This window comes from Dromiciops gliroides, chromosome 4, assembly GCF_019393635.1.
Source record: "Dromiciops gliroides isolate mDroGli1 chromosome 4, mDroGli1.pri, whole genome shotgun sequence".
In the NCBI taxonomy this organism is placed as follows: domain Eukaryota; kingdom Metazoa; phylum Chordata; class Mammalia; order Microbiotheria; family Microbiotheriidae; genus Dromiciops; species Dromiciops gliroides.
In genome coordinates, this window is record NC_057864.1 from 71030822 (window position 1) to 71055049 (window position 24228).

The following is a 24228-nucleotide window of genomic DNA, read 5'->3' on the forward strand; positions in this document are numbered from 1 at the left end:
TGTTCTACTTGGCCCTGCCTTCCTTCAAAGCTCCCTCTGGAAATGCCAGAGAGGCCCCTTGAGCTTTTTCCTGGAAGTGGTAAGAAAAACAAACAGCCGAGCACAGAGTGGTAAAGGTAATGAGTCAGGGTGGTGAGAATTCAAGAAATACATGTGGTTGGACTCTTAAGAATTTTCATACCACTGCTATTTCTCTACAAGGGCTTAGCCTAAGAAATGTTCAAATGTTCCCCCCCCCAATATGCTGAAAACTAAGAGATTTGCTACCCTTGGCTGTTAGCCAACATACCCAGTCCCTTCATAGTCCCTTCATGTTCTTTACATTTTACAGTTTGAATCAATAGGGCACATTTTACTATTTGAAATAAGTTAATCACCTGGAAAAGACAGGTACATGTTGCTTTTTAAAAGAGATGTGCTCCTGAAGAGTTTTGTTCAATTTATTTTTTCTAAATCTAATCCTATTTTAAAAGATACTAGGGGAACTAAGAATTCCATGACAAATCATTTCATAAAATCAAGAACCCTTTTTTATAAAGCAAATTAATTGTTTATTGAAAAAAGTGAACACATACAACCCTCCCCAAATCCAAACACCAACAACAAACTGCAATATTATTTACTCGTAAAGTGTTATTTTCAAATACAGGCCCCTTTGATTGATAAACACGTTTAAAATTGGGGATTGTTGGCAGCTAGATGGCGCAGTGGATAGAGCACTGGCCCTGGAGTCAGGAGTACCTGAGTTCAAATCCGGCCTCAGACACTTAACACTTACTAGCTGTGTGATCCTAGGCAAGTCACTTAACCCCAATTGCCTCACAAAAGAAAAAAAAATTGGGGATTATTTAGAGATTTTATAAGTTCAGACAGACATGATAGCAGAGGGAAAGAACCGAAATTCAGGAACATCTTAGGACAGATTCCACAGCAAGCCAGCCCAACAGAGGTCCTTCAGTGGTATACTTGGGGCAGCAATAGGGCATTAATAGGGGAGGACCACCAGGAAGAAGGGGGAAGGGTGCCAAAGAGCAATGTGATCGTTAATGTTTGCTTATATCTAATGGGGAGGAAGCATTTGCACTGGTCCTTCCTCCTAAGGCACAGGAACCCCTCTTTTCAGGACCTAGAACTCAGCCTGGTACTAGTAATACTACATGCAGTTCAGCTAGCTGCATTCTGAGTTAATTTTGGGGTTGATGGATCTGCTGGGAACCTAACTGTTATTTATAACAATCAGCATGCACACACACTTTTGGTCACACAACCTGTTGGTGAGTTGGAAACAGCCCACATTTCTCTTTCTTGCCCATTCCCCACTCCCACTGCCATTCCACTCAAGGGTTTAGCATGTTGGGTCAAGGTCAGGGTCACCTCTGCAGTAGATGCACTTCAAGTGGGAGGACTGATGTAGTGCTCTGGTGAAGCCTTTGACAACTCTCATTAAGGCATTCCTCTCCTTTTGCCTCTCCTGCCAGCCTCATTAGTTGATGAATGAATGAATGAAAATGAATGACAAAGCATTTATTAAGCACTTACTGTGCCAAGCAAAGTCTCTGCAGTTTGCTCACTGAAATTCCCACTATCTGTCAGTCCTGTCTTTTTCTACCCAACCTATTTATTTCTTGTTTCCCCAGTCACTTCAGAATGAGGGTTTTTTTGTTTATTTGTTTTTGCTTTTATTTTTAATCCTTTTCTTTCTTGCTTACTTTTTATTGTGGAATCTCCAGAGTTCTATAGTCAGCGTTTTTTTTTCCAAACAAATTCCTCTACATATTTTTAATTGCAAATTATGTTAGGGAATTCTTTTCTCTCTGAAATGTGGAGGATTTCTTTGTGGGGTTTGTTCTGTGGGTGGCTGTAATTATTGGCAGCTTTGTCTTTAGCAAGTTCTACTTATTTCTTGCAGGGACTATTGTTTGGCTAAGATTTACTGGCCTCAGTCTTTTCTATTTAGTAAGTAGGAGGGATACAAAATTTCTAGTGAGTATTCCAGTGGCAGAATTTTTGTCCTTAACATTTTGTACTACAGCCTTGTTGTTCTTAAGAGAACTGTTTTCTAACATTTGGGCTCTTACCTTTTTGTGACTCCTTTTAGGAGTTCTTTTTCATTCCTTTCTCTGTTTTCCCCTTAACATAATTTCCATATAAAATAGCATATTCTGTTTTAAACTTATCAGTAGTTCAGGTTCAATATATAACCTAAATTTAGGGGTTGAAACTTCTACAGACAAGACTAATGGAGTTTTTCCCTTTGAACATTTGAAATTAATCCCAAATTCAAACTATTCAGGGACTCTTTTTTGCTGATTATTATATAGTTCCTATTTTGGGCAGTGAGGTTTACTTGCATGTACAAACCAGACCTGTTCCAAGTCTGTCAAGAAGCTGAAACCAACTAGTCTTTCTGACATGTAGTAAATATTCTCCAAGAACAGAGAAGTCTCTTGTTCATTCTGGCCAGGATATGACTAATAGTATCAGTCAAAGTGCTGCATAGAGGATTGTCAAGTCCATATGCCCTAAAGCTTTCTCTTGTTTTTTCCATGCTCTTATAAGTTTTAACATCAATTATCTTCCGTTTCCTTGATTGTAAGTTAGGATAACAGCTTTTGCTACCTGCTCAACTTAAAAGGGAATTGGAAGATAACATTTGCTATTAATTTTTACATAATTGGAAAAATAAATCACTCCGGAACACACTGGCACCCATCAACAAGCATCAACTATGTGCATATTCATGTAAACTACAAAAAAATAAAAAATTTTAAAATACTGGCCTGGCCCCAAAGGAATTTGTCTGGAAGATGAAGTTTATGTTGGTGAAACAATGAGAAAAAGATAGAGTGGTGTTTAATTAGAAGCCAAATTGTGTGTATAGACTTAGATAAGTCCTTTAAAGAGTTCAAAGGAGAAAGGGGAGAAAGATTTTATGAGCCAAAATAATGGGGGAAGCCTTCATGGCCTTCACAGGAGAAAAGCGCTTAGGAGAGTGAGTGGTTGGCCTTGTCCCAAAAGGCAGAAAAGGGCACAATGAATGTAAATTTCAAAGAAGGCAGATTTAGGCTTGAGTAAAGGAGAAAACTTGTCAACCATTAAAACAATTCAAAAGCATGATTTGCTTCCTTGGAACGTCGTGGAATCCCTCTCACTAGAGAAAGACTAAATGACAACTTGTTCATAGGAAATAGGTTAGGAATGAGTGTCTTCCATGCAGTTTTGTGATTTGGCCAGGGCATGGCAGGTGAAGAGATGAACAAAAGCATGGAGTCCAAATGAGCATTTTGAGTATGAAGGGAAGAATGAAGATGTGTTTGGTGTGTTAGGAAGTAGCAAGGAGTACTACTAAGTAGGAACTCCCATTGCCTTTTATGTATTCACTTTGGTTGACCTGGTAAATCCGTGTGTTGATAGAACCATTTTTTATCCAGAAAGCTGTATTTCATCATTTATATAGCTTCAATAAGAGTAAAGATCCAACCTTGTTTTTTAGAGTTTCCGATTGGATAATTCAAACCTTTAGCCTCCCTAACAACTAAGTCGCTAAAGGCCAAGACCTGTCTTCTGTGTTCTCTATCATATCCCGTCCATTTTTTCCATTGCATTGCACATACTCAAGAAATAGTCCCAGTGATGAGCCACAGTCAAGCTAAGCTTGATTAATAAGGTAAAGAGGAAAAGTTATTGAGTTGGAATGAGAATTGTTACTGGTTTGAGCAGTTACTTTATTTCAAAAATTTTGACAAATATTATTTGTTATATAGGACAGTTCAGCACAGTGCCTGGCACGACTGACTCTTCCTGACTGTGCATGAGGTTTTCTTGGCAAAAATACTGGAATTTTGCCATTTCCTTCTCCAGTGTATAAAGGCAAACAGATTAAATGACTTGCCCTGGATCACATAGCTAGTTAAGTGTCTTAGGCTATATTTGAACTCAGGTCTTCCTGACTCCAAGACCAGTGCTCTATCCACGTAGCACTTAGCTGCCTTCTGGCACATAGTAAGCACTTAATAAATGTTCATTGACTAACTGCCTAGGAGGTAGCAGGGGAACGGATACTGGGGGAAACTTTGATAATATTAAGAATAAAACAAAAGATATAAGTACAAATTAATGTTTTAAAAATTTTTACTTGGAAAGTCCCATAGGATCTTAGTAAAAACTGCTAGTAAAAAAAAAAAAAAAGCAGTGTTTAGGTAGTGGAGTGATGATTGTAAAATTAAGGAAGCATTTATCTTGAAGAGTTTACTGACCTTGAAATTGAAACCTTGAATCACAATCCTCTTGCCTTCCAAGTCTATACATGTGTAAAATAAAAATTTTAAACCCCATTGTGATCCTGTGCCTGAACCCCTAACTCCAAAACAGTTTGGTGTGTATTTCTACCAACCAGCAGGGGGAGATGTGCAGTTTACTATCACAGTTGACACTGGTCCTGGATGCTACTGTTCACTCAGTAAGGTTTAAGGCCATTTGATTTGATGAGTTTGTTTTCTTAAAACAATGACCGTGACTTTTCAGGAGGGTGATCAGAGGGCCACTCACCACTGCAGTGTCTCTAAACTTCAAAAGGCCTGCCTCCTCAGGGATGATGGTCATGTTGCCAGTAAAGACTTTTTCAGAGCTATATTTTTAAAAGCCTGGCCAACCAGCCTCAGAAACATCTTTAGGGGACCTTTGAGGGCAGTGTCACCAAAGGACCTTGAAGCGTTTCTTCTTTTCTATCCCCACCCCACCCCCGCCCATTTCTGATAACTCATTTTTAAGACTGGTGCTCCAACCCAAACTTTAAGAATGAAATAAATGTAGAAGATAATGTAAATTCTCATTCTCCATCAGTGTGGAACAGATGGTTCCTTTCACTTGATAGATGAAGAAATATTGATCCCCAGAATAGAAAGCCATCTTGATGATTTAAAAAAAAAAAAGACTAACCCTTAGATCTTACACCAGGTCTTATTGGCTTAACTCCAAAGAAACAAAACCAGATCTGCTACAGAATATTTGAAAACAGTGTGCAGCCAGCTTTTTCAAGCATGTTTTATATTTTCTGTGAAAGTCTGTTACTTTCAGTACAGTAGCCAAAATCCTACAGACCCTTAGGCCAATGAACAACATTTTAAGGCTAAATCTTTTATTTGAGGAGGAAGAGAAGGCTACAGATCTGAATTTAATGGAACAAAAATCTATTCAGTCACTTGTGTTCTTAGATTGGTTTGGAAGGTTTGGAAGGAAGGAAGGGAGAGAGAGAGAGAGAAAACATTCCTTAAGCTCCTATGTTCTGGGCACTGTCCTCAGGGAGTTTACATTCTAATCAGGCTGACAGAGTGATGGCTGGGGAAGAGAGTGGTTTGGTTTGGTTTTTTCCTGGGAAGGCTGTGGAATTGTAAGTAACTCCATAGGACAGTCTATTGTCATGTCCTGTTCAGAAACAACGGTAGGATTGATTTGATTACCGTTTGAAGTGAATCAGAGGGATGATGAGGAGTAGAGGTTACTAGAATGGAGGGAGTAGGGCAGATCCAAGGTATTCTGGGTAAGTGGATGTGAGGCATGGTCTAGGGCCAGCTAGAGATAGCTCTTTAGGCTAGTTTGCATTTAATTACTAGCCAGTTAAGCTCAATCCTGGGAAAGTTCCAAACTGAGTTCATGATCTCATTGAAGAAGGGAATCATGTCTTGGTGGGAAGCATAGGGCAACAGCAGAGTGGGTGGCAGGGTGTTTGGGGGTGATAGATGGGAAGCATGGTCATTTAAGCAAGTTTGATTTTGAGGGAATATTTAGAACCAGAATCATAGTGACATGTTTGGCTGAGAGACTGAAATGGACTGGATCACATTTATCTCTTCTAAGAAGAAATGCTCAATGTTAAACACACCAGTCAGTAATCTTTGGTAAATCCTTATCATTATTTCTGGTACAGGTTCAGTCACCTGTGGACTCTGCCACAATGTCTCCAGTGGAGAGAACGGCAGCCTGGGTTCTGAATAATGGGCAATATGAAGGAGATGAAGAAGACACTGAGCAAAATCAAGATGATGTCAAGCATGCAGAGAAGGTAGAGTCTAGTGTGTATCTTTCCTGGCCTGATTACCCCAAGGACAATGGGCGTGTGTGTAGAGTCTGAGGCCAAGATTGTATACTTAACCTTTGTGTAGATTTGAATAGGTTGGGTTGTATCTCTGCAGAAAGAGAACCAAATTCACAGGCTGTACCTCTAATCACTATGTCACAAATGGCGTACCACTGGTTCTGAAAGAGTGTGTGAATGACTCGGTGAAAATCCATCATTACTAATTGAAAAATAGCTCAGAGCACATATTATAGGTGGTGGTTTGGTAATGGCGTCCTTTACCTGAGAAGCATAGACTCTGGTTACAGATGACAGAACTAGGGCTAATGGGGGAAAGCAGGGGCTGCCTTCCCATGGTGGCTTCTTAAGAGATGTTGCTTCTTTGTCCTCCCTGCCTCTCCCCATGTCCGGGAGTTTCATATTTATTGAAGACAAATGTATTCATTTCAACATCTTGTTGTGTTTTACATTTTTAAAACAAGTTATAGGGAGGCGATTTTCAGCCCAGTACAATAAAGAACTTCCCAACCATTAGAGCTCCCTGAAATTGGAATGAGTCGTGTCATGAAGAGCTGTGGTTCTTGTTGCTAGCAGTGTTTAGGGAGAGTCATGAGTTGGCCGCTCCATTAGGGATACTATAAAAAAGACTGATCTCCCAGGAGGGGATTTGGACTAGATGCCTAGATCCCTGTTATCATCTGAAATTCCATTATGCTAGGAGCTGCTCAGCTTTAATATCTACTTATTGACGCCCTCTCAATCTTACTGCCTTTGACACTTATTTACACTTTGTTTATGCTATCCTGCTGTCCATTTCCATCCATTTTATGTTAATTTTTAGTATTTATACAAAACAGTTCAATTGCTGTTTGCCAACTACTGCATTAGTGGAAAGTAGAGAGGGGGGATCTTCGAGGAGTACAGAGACAAAAACAAAACAAGGCAACATAAAGAATTCAGTACAAAATATATATTAGACCTGGGCCCAGAAGAAGAGCATGGGAGGGCATAGGTCTAATATGTTATAGGCTCAAATGAGATAACATGTACAGCACTTTGCAAATTTTAAAGCGTTATATAAATGCTAGCTGTTATTTTAGTGTTGTTCTTAGTTCTTTGCAGTTCTTATTAGGCAGGGTAATTAAAGAAATTGAACATAGGTGATTAATGCACAGCTCTCTTTTCCTTGTGGATATCTGACTTTTAACACATTTTTAGTAGCTGGTTAGACAAGCTTTTCTGAGATTGGATAACTTTGCTTCTCTCTGAATACTGTAGTAAAGTTAGATGCAGTTTGTAGAAACGAGTCATTTTAATTTGAAAGAGATGGGTAGTTCTACAATCTGAGATTACATGAGGGTGGCTGGTAGTGCTTGATGTGGAGTCAGGAAAACCCGAGTTCAAATCCAGCCTCAGACACTCAGTAGCCGTGTGACCCTGGGCAAGTCAGTTAACCTTTGCCTCAGTTTCCTCAATTGTAAAATGGGGGTCAATAATAGCACCTACCTCATAGGGTCATGGTGAGGATCAAGTAAGATATTTTTTAAAACCCTCAGCATAGTCCTTGGCACATTGTAGGTACTATGTAAATGCTTGTTCCCTTCTTTTCCCTTCTCTTAACTACCTCATTTGGAGAAGAACAGTGCTCCATGAACATGAAGTCTGTGGTCAGCTTTAGCAGGTCCACAAAGTAGAGGATGTAACTGCCTGAACCGAATGTTGTCATTCTGGTCTCTCAGAAACAAACATAACTCCAGGTCATCTCTCCTTCTCTCCAATGCAATTCCTTGTCTTCTGCTCTAGTATGAACAAGAAATTGCAAAGTTGAAGGAACGCCTGAAAGTGTCAAGCCGGAGGCTGGAGGAGTATGAACGGCGGCTCCTGGTGCAGGAGCAGCAGATGCAGAAGCTACTGATGGAGTACAAAGCAAGACTGGAGGACAGCGAGGAGCGCCTGCGCAGACAGCAGGAGGAGAAAGATGGCCAGATGAAAAGCATCATCAGCAGGTGAGCAGGGCAGGGGCAGCAGCCTGGCCGCAGGCCTGTATTCCGTGTGGGAGCATGCACTGGATCATATTTCAAAGGAACAGAAAAAAAACCCTTTTTTTATCCCCTTTCAGCTGCATTTACATGCAGTGTTCACCTGCTGTGGGTGTCCTGAGCCTACCTCTTGACTCACTCCTGACCGTGATGCTTTCCAGGTGTGAAACCTTGGGACTCCCTTGAAAGCCACAGTGATCCTTTTAATTTTTTAAAATACATTTTCTTTCAAATGAAAGGAAACAAGCCATGAAATGACTTCCCTGAGAGGTCACAAAAGAGAGAGGCCTTGGAAGAAAAAGCCCCTGCTTTGATAGTTAGCCTTCACGTGGGAGGAGAATCTCTATAGCCCAGACACACTCTTTGCTTCCTGAAGCCACCTCTGTTCTCTTTATTCATTCCTGCTTTGTCCACAGAGAGAAGGGAGCAGTACTCTCTATTTTAAAGGGAATAACAAAGGAGTGTGTATGTTGGTGTATTTTGAATAATGACTATCATTGTCTCTCGTTCTATTTATTACCTAGTTCCTTCTTTGATTATTTGAATGCTCTCTTCTTGCCCTGTTTCAGGCTAATGGCTGTGGAGGAGGAGTTGAAGAAGGATCATGCTGAGATGCAAGCAGTTATTGATGCAAAACAGAAAATAATTGATGCACAGGTAAGAGGGCTTTGAATCTGAATAGGAGGCGAAATTTGTTTGTGGTCACTTTGGTCCCCTGTCCTTGGCCTCATGCAAATACCAGGGCAAATGTGGAAACAGTTGTTGATGAGAAACAATAATTATATTACTCTTTTGAACCCTGAAGGGACTAAATGACCTGTATTTGTTTTTTCTCCCCTGTACTGGAGAGCACCCCAGCACTGCAGAGTTGGGGCTGTTACCCTAGAAACCTGTGCATGATGGGGTTAACTTCTTTTCTTATGGAAGTAGTCAGAGAGGATGAGCGCCCTGCATGTGTCTGGCTTGCGACCTCCACTGACCATTGCTTGGCTGTGAAGTTCACGACCCCTGTGCCATGGCAGATGCAGGCTAGCTGGGGGAAAGAAATCAAACCAGTGGCCCTGCTCTGTGCTACTGTTCCCCTGGCCCCGTGTCTGGGATCAGCTTGGCCCCCCTTCTTTGCTGGCGCTCTGCTTAAAGGACCTCTTTTGGTAACCCTAAAAGACACGAGACAACGAAGTCACCACTTGGATCCCTGCCCGCTGTGGCCTGCTCCTGGGATGCTTTTATGGAAGAGAGGTTGCTGAGAGCAACTCCTGTGCACTATGGCCCATCTGTGCTCAGAGCAAAATCTGGGAGACAGGAACTACTTCTAACTGGTCACTTCCCCTTTCTTCAGGGCAAGGAATGTTTTCTCTGAAAGGCCAGGTGCAGTTCTGGTCATTTCTGCTCTGGCTGCAGGAGGCCATTCTCTCCCTCTCCCATGTCATCCTAGGACTAGGTTAGAGGCACATATACCATCACGTGTGTCACCGAGCTGTGAAATAACAATGTGAGCAAAGCTTATTAATACAGGCTCCAGATCTGCTGCGCCCCCTCCCCTGAGCAGCCCTTACCTCTGTGTGTCCTCGCAGATTCTGACTTTCTTTCATTTCCAGTATAAGGTATATCCATTCTGAACTCCTCATAGGGCCACTCGTGTGATTTGAAGTGTGAGGTTTTTCCCAAAGTAAGACATTTAAGGGATTGGAGAGTCGGGTCGAAAAGGTAGTTTGTGGGGGGAAATCCTTTGTAGCCGGGTATTTGTCATGTGGCTTCTAGCCCTCCCTCAGACAGTGGCCACCAAAGCAGAGTTTGAGGGGAGGGGTCAGTGTGTTTCCTTGCAATCAGAACAGCTCCCCTAAATGTTCTGAACCCTGAACTGTGCAGTGAACCAATGGTTAGAGCTCCAATAACTCAAAAGGGAAGCTTGCTGCAGTTCTTGTATTTAAAGTCATTGTTCACTCGGCCAGCAAGAGCCACTTCTCTCATCTCAATTTGTAGCAGAGAGAAGCTGCTCAGAGGCCTAAGGAAAGAAGGCCAAGGTCAAGAAAGCAGAACCTTGTCATTAATGCAGTTGGGTCTGAGATTTGGGCTTCTCACAAAAATCACCTGTTTGTGGGCAGAATAGTTTTCTGCTCTCAGTTGACTTGATGAGGCTAATTCATCATTTGTTTCTGAAGATACCTCCTCCCCATTCCAACCTCTGGGGCTTAGTGTGGGGTCCTATGTCAAGAGTAACAGGCAGAAGGGGTTAAAGGGAAGGAAAGCTGAGTTTCAGATCTTAATAGTTATGAAAATGGCCATTTAGAATCTGCCCTAAGATCATCAAGAGGGTGTGGGAGGGAGAGCAGAAGGCTTTTGTCTCAAAAGACAGAAATGAATCGCTCTTTTGTGCAATACCTAACCTGGATTCTCTCATTCTGAACCAAATTTGTAAGTGTTATATAAGTGATTTTTAAAACTCCTTTTTGCCAGGAGCCATGTTTTATCTCAATCGTAACTTATAGCTTTCCCTTCCAAGCCACCTACCCCAGCTGTTTCCTCCTTAGCCAGGACAGAGGGATGGTGCTAGGGGTAGGATAACCTTGGTATAGGCCTCACTCACTAAAACTGGTGGGATAAAACAGCACTGGTTCTTAAGAAACACCAATTAATTGACATCTTCTTTTTGATAAGTGAATTACTAATTCATGACAGAAGCCAAAATATAAGCACTCTCAAACAAGAACATCTTAGAATTTGAGTTGGAAGAGAATTGAGGAATCACTATATGAAGTCCTGCCTGACACATTAATTCCTAAAAACAAGTTCTACAAGAAGACCAGCCTGCAAAACCCCTAAAAGATACTTAGAGGTGACAGTAGCTCCTCCTGACCTATATTGTGACAACTGCTTTATGCAGAGACCAAACACTCTTGCTATAAATGCCATTACAAAGACAGCTTCTTGTCTTGTGGAAGAATTATAAAAATAATTGGGAGCATCCTGTGGGGTTTTCTGTAAAGGGTGATTGTTCTGTATTGATACCCTCCTTAAATTAATTACCTCAGACATAGGTACTTAAACCATCAACTGCATTCCAAAAGCTTTTCAAGAGTAAGTCAGTCATCTCTTCTGGCATCGACGTCAATGGTAAAGTGTAAACTTGCGGACGTCAAGGCCTAGTATGGTGCCTTGCGTGTATATTAAGTACTTGATAGCTATTGAAATTAACAGACTCTTGTTGAATTGAACATTTGTTTGGGGGTGAAAATGTCCTGTGGAGGTGAGCAATACTGTAATATCTGACGTTTCCCTTGATGTCTCTCAGGCAATGTTCCCAGTAGTATAAAGAGAGCACCTACATAGGTAAGAGTCTTACTTAGGCTGGGGACACATCACCACCCCAAAACTCCATTGGGCAAATGTCTAGGAAATTAGCTGATATCCATGTTTGTCTTCTACCCACCCTGTGCTTAATTGCCCTGCAATCCTGTCAAAAAGGCTTGGGTTCAGATCCTAAATGAGCTTCCCCCTCCACAAATCAGTCAGCTCTATGAGACCTGTAGCACTAGTTCAGTCAGACTTTCTGCTTACTGAAGCAGCATGAGGAGGAGCCTCGTGACCAGATGGTGGAAGGTCCACTTGGCCTTGGTTATCACACAGGAAATGAGGGGCTGCAGAGAAGATGGCCATAGGCCAGGCACCGCTCCCATCTCTCAGCTCCTGGTGTGGGGAGAGGGCCCCTTCACACCTGGCACCAGGAGGCCCCCCCCTGGCCCCCACTCTTCAGATGGAGGGCAGAGGAGCAGATGCTGCTGCTGCGTCACTATTGTGAGTGACATCTCCACTGTGTTAAATTGCAGGTCATAAATGGGGATGAGATGATTCAGACAGGCAAGTAAACCCAGTCCAGTCCATTCTCTCGCTGACCAGCACCTAGTCTTGGCCCTGGGCACTGGCCTCCTACGCATTCCAGCTCCTGGCACTTCCCACACTTGAATTCCTCTGGGTCAGGAATGGGTTTATTGTGTTTCCTTTGAATCTAAACACAGTTGAGTGTGTCAGAGCATCATCCACCTTCTCAACTTGGCCTTCAAAAATTCCTGTATTATTTTGGGATGTATTCCTCTCACTCACAGATGTTCAGCTCTTGCATAAGGGGCTTGGTTGGGCCATGCAATTGACCCTGCTTCCATACATAAATAACTATGTTCACTTGCTCCTCTACATAACTCACTAAGATCTCAGTTTTTGCTACTTTATTTTTCTTTCATGGGTTGACAGGCTCCAGCCCGTACCATAAAAAGGAGTTTCCTCATCAGTGAGATCAAAGATCCATCTAAATATTTTATTTTTGAGAATGAAACTCGTGGAATTCAGCCTCTACCATGGGCTTCTCCAAGTAGAGTCTCTTAGCAGAAAGGATTATTTTTGCCTTTAAATGAGTTTAAGCAATATTCTTTTGGTCCTACATATTTCCTGACTGAGGAGAGTATTTCCACACTCTGATGACCCTTTATTTCTAGGGATCACTGTGGCCACTTCTCACTAGCCTTTAAAAAGTCTATACATTCACAACTACCCTCGGTTCTAACAGCAACTACCTCCTTTGCAGGTTTTTTTTTCTCCATCCAGTTTAGTTTAGCCTTGTAAATTGTCACTCACATATTGCTACAGAACAAATTATAATTCGTGGCAGGGTAGTAACGCTGATTTCATTTTTTTTTTTTAATACTGTCTTCCTTCTTAGAGGAAGAAAGGCTGGTGGTAAAGATAGGAATAGTGTGAACTAACAGCTTTCCTCTCCCCTCTCCATATGTAATTCATAGACCAGGCTACCCTATACAGAACAGTAACATTCCCCACTGTGTCTAGCTTTACCAGAGAGCTTTCCCCAAATCTTCACTGTGTAACTTGTTCTGGCAATCTCTAGCTCTCCACAACAGCTTTGAATTGTCTCCACTTTCAGTGCTTTGTCTCTAATAAAGCCTTTTTAAGCCCTAGCCTATGGGTACCCTGACTGTGACTCTAGCTTAAACTTCACCTTACTGGCAAACAGTATTCTCCAACACCCTGAAACCTGAAGCCTTCATACAGACCATGAGAATAATTAGGGCTTTTTCCCCCTGAAAAATAGCAATTTTTGTTAGAAAAAAACCTATGAATCCCAAATAGATCCATCTCCCTAGTGTCTACAGTGTCTTTGTAGTGCTGATTTGAGGAAGGGGATGGCAGCTTAAAAATCTGTTATTCCGATGACCCCACTTCCCTCTGAGCTGCCTTTGTTTTTCCATCTTTATACATTCAGCCCTTATCTTTTTTTTTTCCCCAAAATAAATAATGCTAAACCAAAGCTTTTCCAAAGAACAGAAAACAAAATGAGAACTTACAATTGGATAGCTTTCCTGGAGTCACTCTGAGCTGGAATGGGTCTAGGAGCCTTGTGTTATCTGTTTGTTTTCATGTGTTATATTCATGGCATCCACCTATAAGTCACACCTCCCTCCCCCAACTTCAAGTAACTCCTAGTTTGAGCTTTCGGCTGCTTCTCTCCTCTGTTGCTGTTGCATCTTCACTTTGCTGGTGACTTCAGGCTGCCGTCATTTTCTGTTTTAATTTGGAGCATAACATGGGTTCTTTTCAGATGTGACTAGTATGTTGTCTGTAGGACCAAAAACCCATAAGCCACTTGTACCTTTTCTCTGCAAAATGAAACATCTGATGCTTCTTTCTTTGCTGCCATTTTCCAACCTTAACCCAGAGCAAGAAGACAGCTTGCCATGTAAATACCTATTTAAAAAGACATTATTGTGTGAGCTAAAAGTGAGCATGATGCCCCCTCTCTGACTTAACATGTGCAGTGTGCCAAAAGTTCATTCAGAGCATGTCTAATGTTTAAAAAAAGAAGTGGGGCAAAGGGTGACAAACCAAAACACATCAGACCTATGGAGAACCAAGACATTTGAGATGTTCCATTTTACTGGGAAACGTTGAGTGGCTGACTCTTTCATAGAAACCACCAGAATTGTTGATGATGACTTTCAGCCTGTTCATAGTAAAGAAAGGAAAAAACACTATCATGAAAACCTCACTGAAACCCTCGTGTGTGTATTTGTTGCAGGAAAAGCGGATCGTGTCCCTGGATTCAGCCAATACACGGCTGATGAGTGCCCTAACCCAGGTGAAGGAACGCTACAGCATGCAGGTCCGCAATGGCATCTCGCCCACCAATCCCACCAAGCTTTCCATCACGGAGAATGGTGAATTCAAAAACAGCAGCTGCTAACCCGCTTTCCTGAAGAGACAGTGGAGACTGAAAGAAATCGTATTGGAAAATACCAACCCACACCCTGTCCCCAGCCCTTCACCCTGCCCCTCCAGGTTTACAGAATGCTGCTAAAGTGGAATGGCAACATAAAGGAACTATTGAGTGGTGAAAGGAACCATCTCCTTCAGGGCATCAGACCAGGACTATAGAGTCAATGCTCTTTTCCCATATCTCTTTGTACATAAGGAACTCAATTCTGGGCCATGTACAGAAAATGCCACTGTAATATACCAAAAGAAAGTTAATAATGTAGATTATCTTTTTAATTATTGCTATTTTTATTATTGTTGTTTTTTCTTGTTAAAAGCACTGCAGTTGGTAGAGGAGGAAAAATAGGAACTATATATGAGTGAGGAAATGAGCTTATGGGTTTAGTAGAAAGAAACTATGTCTAACTGATACAAGCCCGTGGAGTGCAGCAACATATTGGCAGAATTAACTTTTCAAGGGACTGTTCTACTGGTTTGAAAACCACCTTTGATTCCCTTGATCCGTTTTTTAAAAAAAACAAAATAACAGCAGCATGACCCAATCAAAAGAAATCTATACCAGTGGTATCAGCTAAGAGTGGATCTAGTCAAAGAGCCTTTGGCATCCACTATTGCAAGGGACAGAGGCCAAAAGTTACTGTAGCATCATTGGATTTTGGGGATAACGTCTAGATTGCTGTCAGTAAAATCTCTATGGCAGATTTTCTCTTTAGTAGACAAAAGGGAATATCCTGTTTTAAATAGGGGATTTTTTTTTACCCCAGTTGTAATAAAGGGTATTTTTTCCTTTTTAGAGTTTACACTGTAAATATTTGTCTCTAAATGCCATCCTACATCTTTGTATACTTCAGTGTCCTCTCCTCACCCATAATGGGAGCAATCATACCAAAAAGGATTTATTCTCCATTATCTAAGTCATATAAATCTGTTATCCATTCCATCTGGAAAGAAACAAGCAGATTTATTGTTTCTGCTCTCCTTCCCCTCCCCCCAGAAAGGGCTAACTAAACGACATCAAGACCCTATATAATTTCTGGTTTTCAAAAATATCACAAATGCTTTTCTGCTTTTTAAAATCATTATGTTTATTCAGATTTAGATTTTATCTATTGGAGTGACCAATTGGTTTTATCCAGATTACTAAGTCTTCCTCATGTTGCCTCCAGCCAAATTTGGAACAGTCCAAATCAAAATTCCCACATTTGGTAAAATGAAGTCTGCTCTTCTCTCAAAAGGAAACTGAATCAGGAGGTGGGGGTGACAAGGCTGCTGGCACACAAAAGCTTTCATCTTCAGAGGAGAAGTTACATCTCACAGTAACAGGGTTGGCTATGGAGACCCAGTTTCAACGTTTTTCGGCCATGGCTTTCCTATAGGAAATAGTCTAGCTCTCTAATACAGTCACATGAACTATTTATTTCCTTTGTTCAGGGGGTGTGAAATGTTATCTTGGGTGAATCTTTATCAAAAGTACAGAATGTTATGCATTAAACAGTTATCATACATATATAGTTGCACAAGTATACATATAACTATGCACAAATAGGAAACAATCAAACTTTCTATACCGTCAGATAGGTCAAAGTGTCTTTGCTATCTTTAACCAGGTCTTAGCAGTAATTTTGGTTGTGGGAGAGAAGTGTCTAATATAAGTAACAATAACGCTTGATCCAAAATATAATTTAAAAACGAAACAAAAAATAACACACCTAAGGGACCAACCATGTGCCTGAAGTAAGCATCCATGGGTGATGGTGGTAGTGATAGCTTTTTTTTCTTCACCATGAGAGTAAAGAAGGAGAGAAAAGAGATCATTTATGATAAGACTTCTGTTGACAGAGGAGCCCAGTCAAATTGACCTCCCAGTGTTCCAACCCCATGTTCTTTTTCTCTTCAGCCTTGCTCTCTCTCAGATCAGTTTTTTGTGATGCCCCGCCCCATACTTTCTTGTTTTGTATCTGTACTTCTGAGTGATTCTTCTCCCTTTCTAATGCCACCAAACGTCTGAAATAGGAGCTTCTCTCCATTTGGGCTTGCCCACAATCCACCATGTTTAAGAGTTTGGGAAACCTGTGTGTATGTTCCCATACTTTACTTCACCCTCCATTTTACACACACCCCTTGGAATTTATTTCACAGACTGGACTAAATCTACTTCTTGTGTCTTTCTCCTTCACACTGAAAGTACAGGCTTGGTTTTGGTCACTTTGAGCAGCTTAACAAGGACTACTTTCAAAGAAATGAGGGGCAGCTAGATGGCGCAGTGGATAGAGCACTGGCCCTGGATTCAGGAGGACCTGAGTTCAAATCCGACCTCAGACACTTAACACTTACTAGCTGTGTGACCCTGGGCAAGTCACTTAACTCCAGTTGCCTCACTTTAAAAAAAAAAAAAAAGAAAGAAAGAAAGAAATGCCCAATTTTGTGAGAATTCAAAGGACCAATACCCTATCTTTCTTACATGGCTATTCTTATCTCTAGCAAAATTAATTCTACATGCAGCTATATACCATAGAAAACTTGATGAATGGATTGTCTGTTTTAATGGTTTTAAGTATGTAATGTAGGTGATCTCTTGAATTGAGATTCAAAAGCTCTAGTGTGTTTTTGAATACAGATGGTGTCTTGAAGATGTACATGTAGGTTTACTTAAATTGGAAATAAGCTTTGGGGTGAATGCTGTTTAAGGTGATGGATCAGACTAAATATCAAGTGTTAGCTTTGTGTGGTATTCCACTAAAGGTTTTGTTGTGATCAAATTCTGTGGTTAAATGTCTAAATCTCATGGGAATGTATTAGGCAACCCTTTGCATAAGAAACACTTAGTATGTGGAAGGAGAAAAGGAGAGAAACAAGACAGATGTTTTAGGGTCCAAGTTAGCAGAATTTTAAGTAAACTAAGTAGCTTTTGTTTTCAAAGATGTTGGCAGATATTATATTAAAATTTAGCTTTATCCATTTTAAAATGTAGATTATTTAAATAAATTTAAGTTATTTAAATTAGATTTAAATTTAGATTATCTACTTATAGCCTCTATTCAGCCAAATCTTCCACCCCACCCTACCCCACCCCCAGTATTTCTATCAAGACTACAGCCCATTAAACATTTGCCCAGTAGGTTCAAAAGAAAAGAACTTCAGGAAGGAAAAAGGTGACTGCGCTTTAAATTATTATTTGATATTTATGAATTTTCCATTTCCAACTTTGTTGGATAATATGATAGAGAACACCAACAGAAAGGTAAATGGGCCTGCTTCAGTCAGCTGATAAGGAGCCCAAACAGGATACATACAACCACCTTTCCCCTACAAGGGAGACTGTATTGTGCAGTGGAGCTAATGGGGTATAAGTTCAATGAGACACCATACTCCCTGCTCCTCCTGACTTCTTATCACCTGTTGTTAGGTATGAAATGGTCTTTGGTTGAATAGGATGTGGAATTCTGCCAAGTGCCTGTGTAGGTGACCCCAAGTTATGGGCAATAAATAGTAAGGACAGTTGAATGAATGTTGTTAAGATTCAGGAAAAGAGCCTCATGCTTCATATTCCTATCACAGAATCAGAGATCAAGCCTACTGGGTCTGATCTCCAAATGAGTTAACATTCTATCAACTCATAATGCTCCATGAACCCCTGCCAAAAAAAAAAAAAATGCGAGGGAGGAAAGCTTTGACATGGGGCCGGTTTCTTGCATCAAGTTAAATGTAGCATAGTATTCTTTCTGTAGCATTAGGTCTGTTTGCTTAGGTACTCCAGGCAGTCAGGATCAACTTGCGGTTGGTCTTTCTCTCCCTTTTACTGATGGTGGATTGTCCTGCCTATCTCAAAAGGAAGAAGTAAGATCCTGTATCCTGGACTGCTGTCCGTCTCTCTGAAGCATTAATTACATGCCCTTGAACACCATCTTAACTTTAGGAGTAAAGCTTTTCAGATTTGTGACTACCTCTCTCTAGACTTGTCATTGGACCTCTAGTTCTTTAATCCCGCTGACCTTTCACTCTGTCATTTCCCTGATTTTAATCAGAGTTGCAGTAAGTGGGAGCAGAAGCCAAGGGTTTCTAGTCAGAAGACCCATGGCAAGGAAGCTGCTTCAGGGGAAAGGTCAGCATCATTTGACTCAGCTTTCACCCCAGTCTACCCCTAGGTTCCTTCTTATCCTTGGGCCTTTTGGAGGCCAATTCTTGCACCAATGTGGGAAGTTAGACCTTTCTGGGTAGCCAGCATCAGACCCTTCAGGAATAAGCCAGAGTAGACCTGGACACACCAGGATTAACTGTGGACGTGGACCCTCTCACTAGCTCAGACATTCTTCCCCAGAACCCATGCCACAGGCTAAATAACTCCTATTCTCTGCACTTTGGGAAGTACTTTGTACTTGGGCATAGCCTCTGAAGAATATGTATGGGCAGCTATTTGCCACAGTTGTGAGAAATTTCCCCCACCCCTGACCCCTTCCCATTTTATCCTCCTTCTCTCCCTACATTCACACACTGAGAACCAATCATTTAATTTTCAGAATGTCATTTTCAGAAATATATCAATTGAAAGTACCTATTTTAGTAATTCTTTAAAGAAATGTCAGAGTTTTGAAATTTCAAATAGAGGTTCATTTGTTGTTTTGAATTATTGTCCTCTTGTTAAAAAGCATTCTCTATTGCCAGTATCCAGCTGAGAATGCTACACTCTTGATTTTAGGAAGGACCAAAGCAATGAAATTTGCATGAGATGAAATAAATATCTCATGAGGAGAGAAAGAGCCAGAGAAGGATGTATGATCTAAATGCATAGTCATGAACATTAGCCTTCTCTGCAGCCCAAAGAACCGCAGTTTTAAAGGTGGCAAGAAAGGTTTAGATTTCCCCACCATCCGTGAGATACATTGCTGTGATTTCTAGTAATATGGTGTGATGATTCCAACAGATAACAAACACAGTTTTCTGAGACCCTTCCCCATCTTAGAATATCTACTTTAGTATGTAAAAACAGTGATCATCAGACATTGTTGAGTCACATTGCCCTAACGTCATTTCAATTTCATTATATGCCTCCCTCCTAAAAATGCTAAATGACTTATACTTGCATGTATATACATGCCCCATTTATCCACAGCTTATTTTTAGAAGTAAAGCTTTTCAGACGTGTGTCTGCCTCTCTAGATTCACATGCCTATTTATCTTTAAATGTGAGAATATCCTAAGACCCCTTGAAAGAACAAGAGTATGATACCATGGGATGTCTTCCTGCTATATCATCCTGGGCCAAATCTGAAGGAGGCTTAGCTAGCTGTTTCCTCACTACTAGACCAAGATCATTTAGAAGTGATTGGAGAGCCATGCCAATAATGGCTATCCATCATTTTGTAGTAAGCTGGCCAAAGACAAAGGCGGGTGTATTTAAAAGGTATTGTTGATGTTCTGGGGCATTTTTGTTCCATACTCATTTTGTTTTTCCACTTCAACATTTGCCTCCTGGAAATCTTTTTGGTTTAGATCTCCAGGTTACTTTGTCACAGTCGGAGGAGGAGGGTATGGTCATTAAAATCCAAGCCTATCAAGGTTACCGTGGCATATATATGTATTTGGAAGGTTGGGGAAGAGGATATCTTTATGAATAAATCTCATACTTTTTGTTATTTCTAAACTCCCAAGGGGGCAAAAAAAATCTCAAATCATCTCTCCCATAACAGGTTGAATACAAGTTACTCATTTGATAGCCACTATTTGCAAATAAGTTAAAACTACTAATGAAGGTGACATTTTTGACTGGTGCTTAGATATTTCCTCTTACTTTAAAACTAGCTCTCAGAAACAACAATACATCAACCTGCGTCACTCCCATGAGGAAATTACCTTTTAAAAATAGATTTCTTTTTTTCATCTCCAGGGCCTTAATAAGCGTGTGTTACTACACAGGGCTATTTTACAATGATCAAGCTAAATAATTTATTTTTTATTTCATGAAAGAGAAATACACCTTAGAAAAACAAAACCCAAGATTTTATTTTATTTTTAAAGCCATATTTTTGTGCTAGTAGCACATGGATTGTTCCACATGTGAGATCCATATCTGCATTTCATTACCTGGGTTTATTCTAAAGAAGATTTATTTTTGTTCTGTGAATAATTTTTGACGGTTCTTGTACATGTACAGATATAGATACATTTGAGGTCTTTTATTGATATTCCTACAAAGAATACAAATAAACTTTAACTTTAAACATTTGGAAGTACGGGGTTTTTTTACACTATATGACATTTCTCTTCTTTTGCAATGCTGAATTTGGGGGACTTTGGAGGTTTGGAGTGGAATGAGAAAAAGCATATAAGGACAATGGTTTTGAAGATAATGTCAATATTAAGGATAGTTTAAATTATCCTTTTAGTTACAGATGAAAATATCCCATTTGTCAGAAAATAGCAGTTATTGATTTTGATCCAGCCTTCAGATGTACAATAATTGGACCACTGCAAGAGATTCTTATCCTAAAGAACTTGTGCTCCGTTCTCCTTAGAAAACCTATAACTGATGAACTTGGAAGATTTTATTTCAAGGGTGAACCTGGTCCATTTGGAAATCATAGACTCATAAATCAAAGTGTGGGTCCATTGGTTTCCATCATTACCACTCCTGTTCCCTCTCAACTTGCAAGCTATGTGGGAGCCAGAAAGCTAGCGTTCTTCATCTTCGTCCTTTATTCAAGGTTAAATACAGCAATACATCAATTATAATTTCATTGATGTGGGACCTCCTTCCACTGATGCAATTGGCAACGTTATAGCTTGGCAGAAGTGTTTTAGAGAGCTTTCTAGACTTAGGAAAGTTAAGTAACTTAACCTATGGTCACAGCTAGTAAGGGTTAGAGATGGAATAAAAGTTGAAATGCAGTACCTAATTCTTTCCCCATATCCTCCCATTGCCTTGCTCCTTTCTACAAAAATTATCACCATTGTTCAGGTTTCAGATTTCTGTAGATCAAGGATTCTTACGTAGGGAAGGGAGGGAACCTGGATAGATTTAGAAAGCATTTGGGTATGAGAAGATATTTAGAAGGCAGCCCCAAATTAAGAAACTTGGGCTAGTTTTGGTTCTCTTCAAAGCCAATCCATTTCAGTCTGAATCGCTCATGACCTAAAATAATCTTTACAGCTTCTTGTATCTGAAACAGTAAAGAAAAAAAAGCAAAGTCTTTATTGATACACCAGCCTCTTGAAAATTCATGAACCAATTATCCTAATTACCTCCTTGCTACATCACCCAAATCTAGAAGAAATATATAACAACCCAGAGGAAGAGAAATAAATTGTTCTATGTTGTTGTGTAGTAGCTTGCAAACTGTTACTGATGACTTGTGTACTAAAAGCAATAGGCATCATTAAAGAGGAATATGGGAAAGGAGGGTCAGCTGCCCATGTAGGGATAGCAGATGAATAGCTAGATTGGTGCTCTGGCATCCCTGAGACAGTGACAAACTAAAGGAAGGCCTCCTTCTAGCTGATCAAGTGGATCCTTTATGGGGAAGGAGGACATTGTACGAGGTCCAGAGTGGCTATGATCTAGACCAGTGGGGAGGGCATCCCTGCCAATGAGATCATAGATTCACCCAAATAAGATTATCCAAAAATCATCATTTTCCCTCTTCTGTCTCAACCTACCTGCCCTTTGTTTCTAGCACCTCCATTAAAGGATGATTTGGAGAAGTCAGGGATGAAACCCAAGCCTGTCTGATGAGTGACTCTGCTAAGGAGGTTTGGTTGAAACTAGGGATTCACTTGTGCTTTGGGAATTACTTATGGATTTCAGTCATCTAGATTCACCTCGTCCCCCAAGACTATGGGTGATAGTTTCACCTGCCCTATGTTTTGGACCTGAAGCTGCAGCTATTGCTGAACAGAAGGACCCCCAAATGAGGAGATGCCTGCTCCCTATGCACTCAAATAAGTCATGTCTCGATTTGGAACAGAGACAGCCCAGCAGTTGGCTAGAAGGTGAAATTCCATATTGTGGATGCAATTTCCCCACTTGAGTCATTATAATTCATTATGTCTAGATAGCTCTTCATGGTTGCAAAACTCTTCTGAGGCCATCTCATATCCTCGTAACAGTCCTGTGAGGTCATTAGGACAAATCATGTGTCTTTTACAAATACGTGATGTTCAGAGACAGCACGGGTCATAGAAAGAACCCCGGCGGTAACATCACAAATCCTGGAGCTCAATTAATCCCTGTGCTATCTTTGCATCTCTGAGCCTCAACTTCCTCATCTGTCAAATGTCAAGGTAGGACCAAATGATTTCTTAGACCCCTTCCAACCCCAGATCTTTGCCTAGGATTTGCCCAAGGTCACAAGGCACTGCCGGAGTTAAAATCACATATTCTGTCTAACCCTACTGCCCTTTCCTCTGAACCAAGCTGCTTCCAATTGGAAACTAGAGTTGGCCTCGGGGCAGCAGGGGTCAGTGCCTCCGGAGCCACCCAGCACTTAAAGACACCCACAGCCTACTTCTGCCTTAAGAAGGGATCACAAATAGCCTTGATCAGATACCAATAGTCTCTGGCCCCGACCAGAACAGTACCTCTTTACTGTAAGGGATTGATAAAGCAGAGAATTCAGAAGACCTTTAAGTCTTGAAGGTCTAATATGCCAATGTATTTCTTCCTTCATCAGTTCCATATTGAAATTCTACATTTGGGTGGGCGGGCCATTTTTCAGAGGGAACTTGTTTAAAGAGTGTTTTCTCTCTGCTGAGTACACTCAGTACTTCAGCCTCCTTACTCCTAACTTTTTTAAAAAGTGCTGATTTGCATATTATTTTTCATATGGGCTGCATATTTCACTTCATTCCAAAATGCAGAGAAACCCACATAGCTCCAGCTGTTCTCCCTCCCCCCAAACACACTTTTCTCACCAGTCCCTCTTGTTGTGGGAAGTTAGGTTTGACCAAACTAAGTTCATTAGATATTATCTATTTCTATCACTGTCCAAATTACAAAGAGCTACAGGAAAAGCTATTATTAATCTTGTTTTCCTCTGGGCCTCAGTTCCCTTATCTGTAAAATGAGAGACTGGGCTAGATGATCTATAAGACATCTTCTCGCTCTAAGTCTATGATTTATCTTTTGTTTTTTTTGTTTTTTTTGTTTTAGTGAGGCAATTGGGGTTAAGTGACTTGCCCAGGGTCACACAGCTAGTAAGTGTCAAGTGTCTGAGGCCGGATTTGAACTCAGGTCCTCCTGACTCCAGGGCCGGTGCTTTATCCACTGCGCCATCTAGCTGCCCCCATGACTTATCTTTAAGCTAAGGTCCCATCCAGCTCTGATATGAGCCGAAAGGGATATATTCCCAGCAAATCAAAACCAATCCTGGTATTCACTTTCCCCATCCCTCCCCTATTCTTGAAGTTCATATATTTTAGGCCAATATACACTGGAAGTCCTCCAATTTGAGGACGTCTCGAGTTCTCAGTAAGTATCTCAGCCACCCTGTTGCGGTCGGCGCAGCAATTTCAGCCATCGAGACGAAACAACCTGGCCCTATGTGATAACCTGTCCCTGGGAGCACATTCTACAAAGCTGAATCTGGACATAGTGGCCCAGTCATCGCCCTGACTTGTGAAGTCAGCCAGGGACATGAGCTGGAGGTGAGCAAAGCCAGAGGTGGTGACAGCCGGGGAGGGGCAGGGAGGATGGAGCCGGGCTGTCTCACCTCTCTCAAAAACTCTTCTCTTGTGGCTTCAGATTCCAGGATTGCTGGAGAGTTAAAATCAGCTTTCAGGATCCCAAAGCGTTGCTCTGCCCCCAAGAGAAATCAGCACAGATGAGCCACACTGCCT

At 41.0% G+C, this 24228-nt stretch overlaps 1 protein-coding gene across 10 annotated transcripts in view; it reads left to right on the plus strand.

Annotated features, from left to right (window-relative positions):
- RASAL2 (RAS protein activator like 2) overlaps positions 1 to 19921 on the plus strand; it is a 354882-nt gene extending 334961 nt beyond the window's left edge. For 6 of the 10 annotated variants that reach the window (XM_044000631.1, XM_044000633.1, XM_044000629.1 and 3 more), the window contains 5 exons: positions 5927 to 6061; positions 7880 to 8082; positions 8685 to 8772; positions 11943 to 11973; positions 14201 to 19921. In XM_044000631.1, the coding sequence (XP_043856566.1) occupies positions 5927 to 6061; positions 7880 to 8082; positions 8685 to 8772; positions 11943 to 11973; positions 14201 to 14343 (600 nt within the window). In that variant the 3' untranslated portion in view covers positions 14344 to 19921. Of the gene's footprint in view, positions 1 to 5926; positions 6062 to 7879; positions 8083 to 8684; positions 8773 to 11407; positions 11446 to 11942; positions 11974 to 14200 lie in introns of all 10 variants that reach the window. The other 4 variants (XM_044000632.1, XM_044000634.1, XM_044000630.1 and 1 more) reach the window with 2 other exon arrangements.
- The last annotated feature ends 4307 nt before the right edge of the window (positions 19922 to 24228 follow it).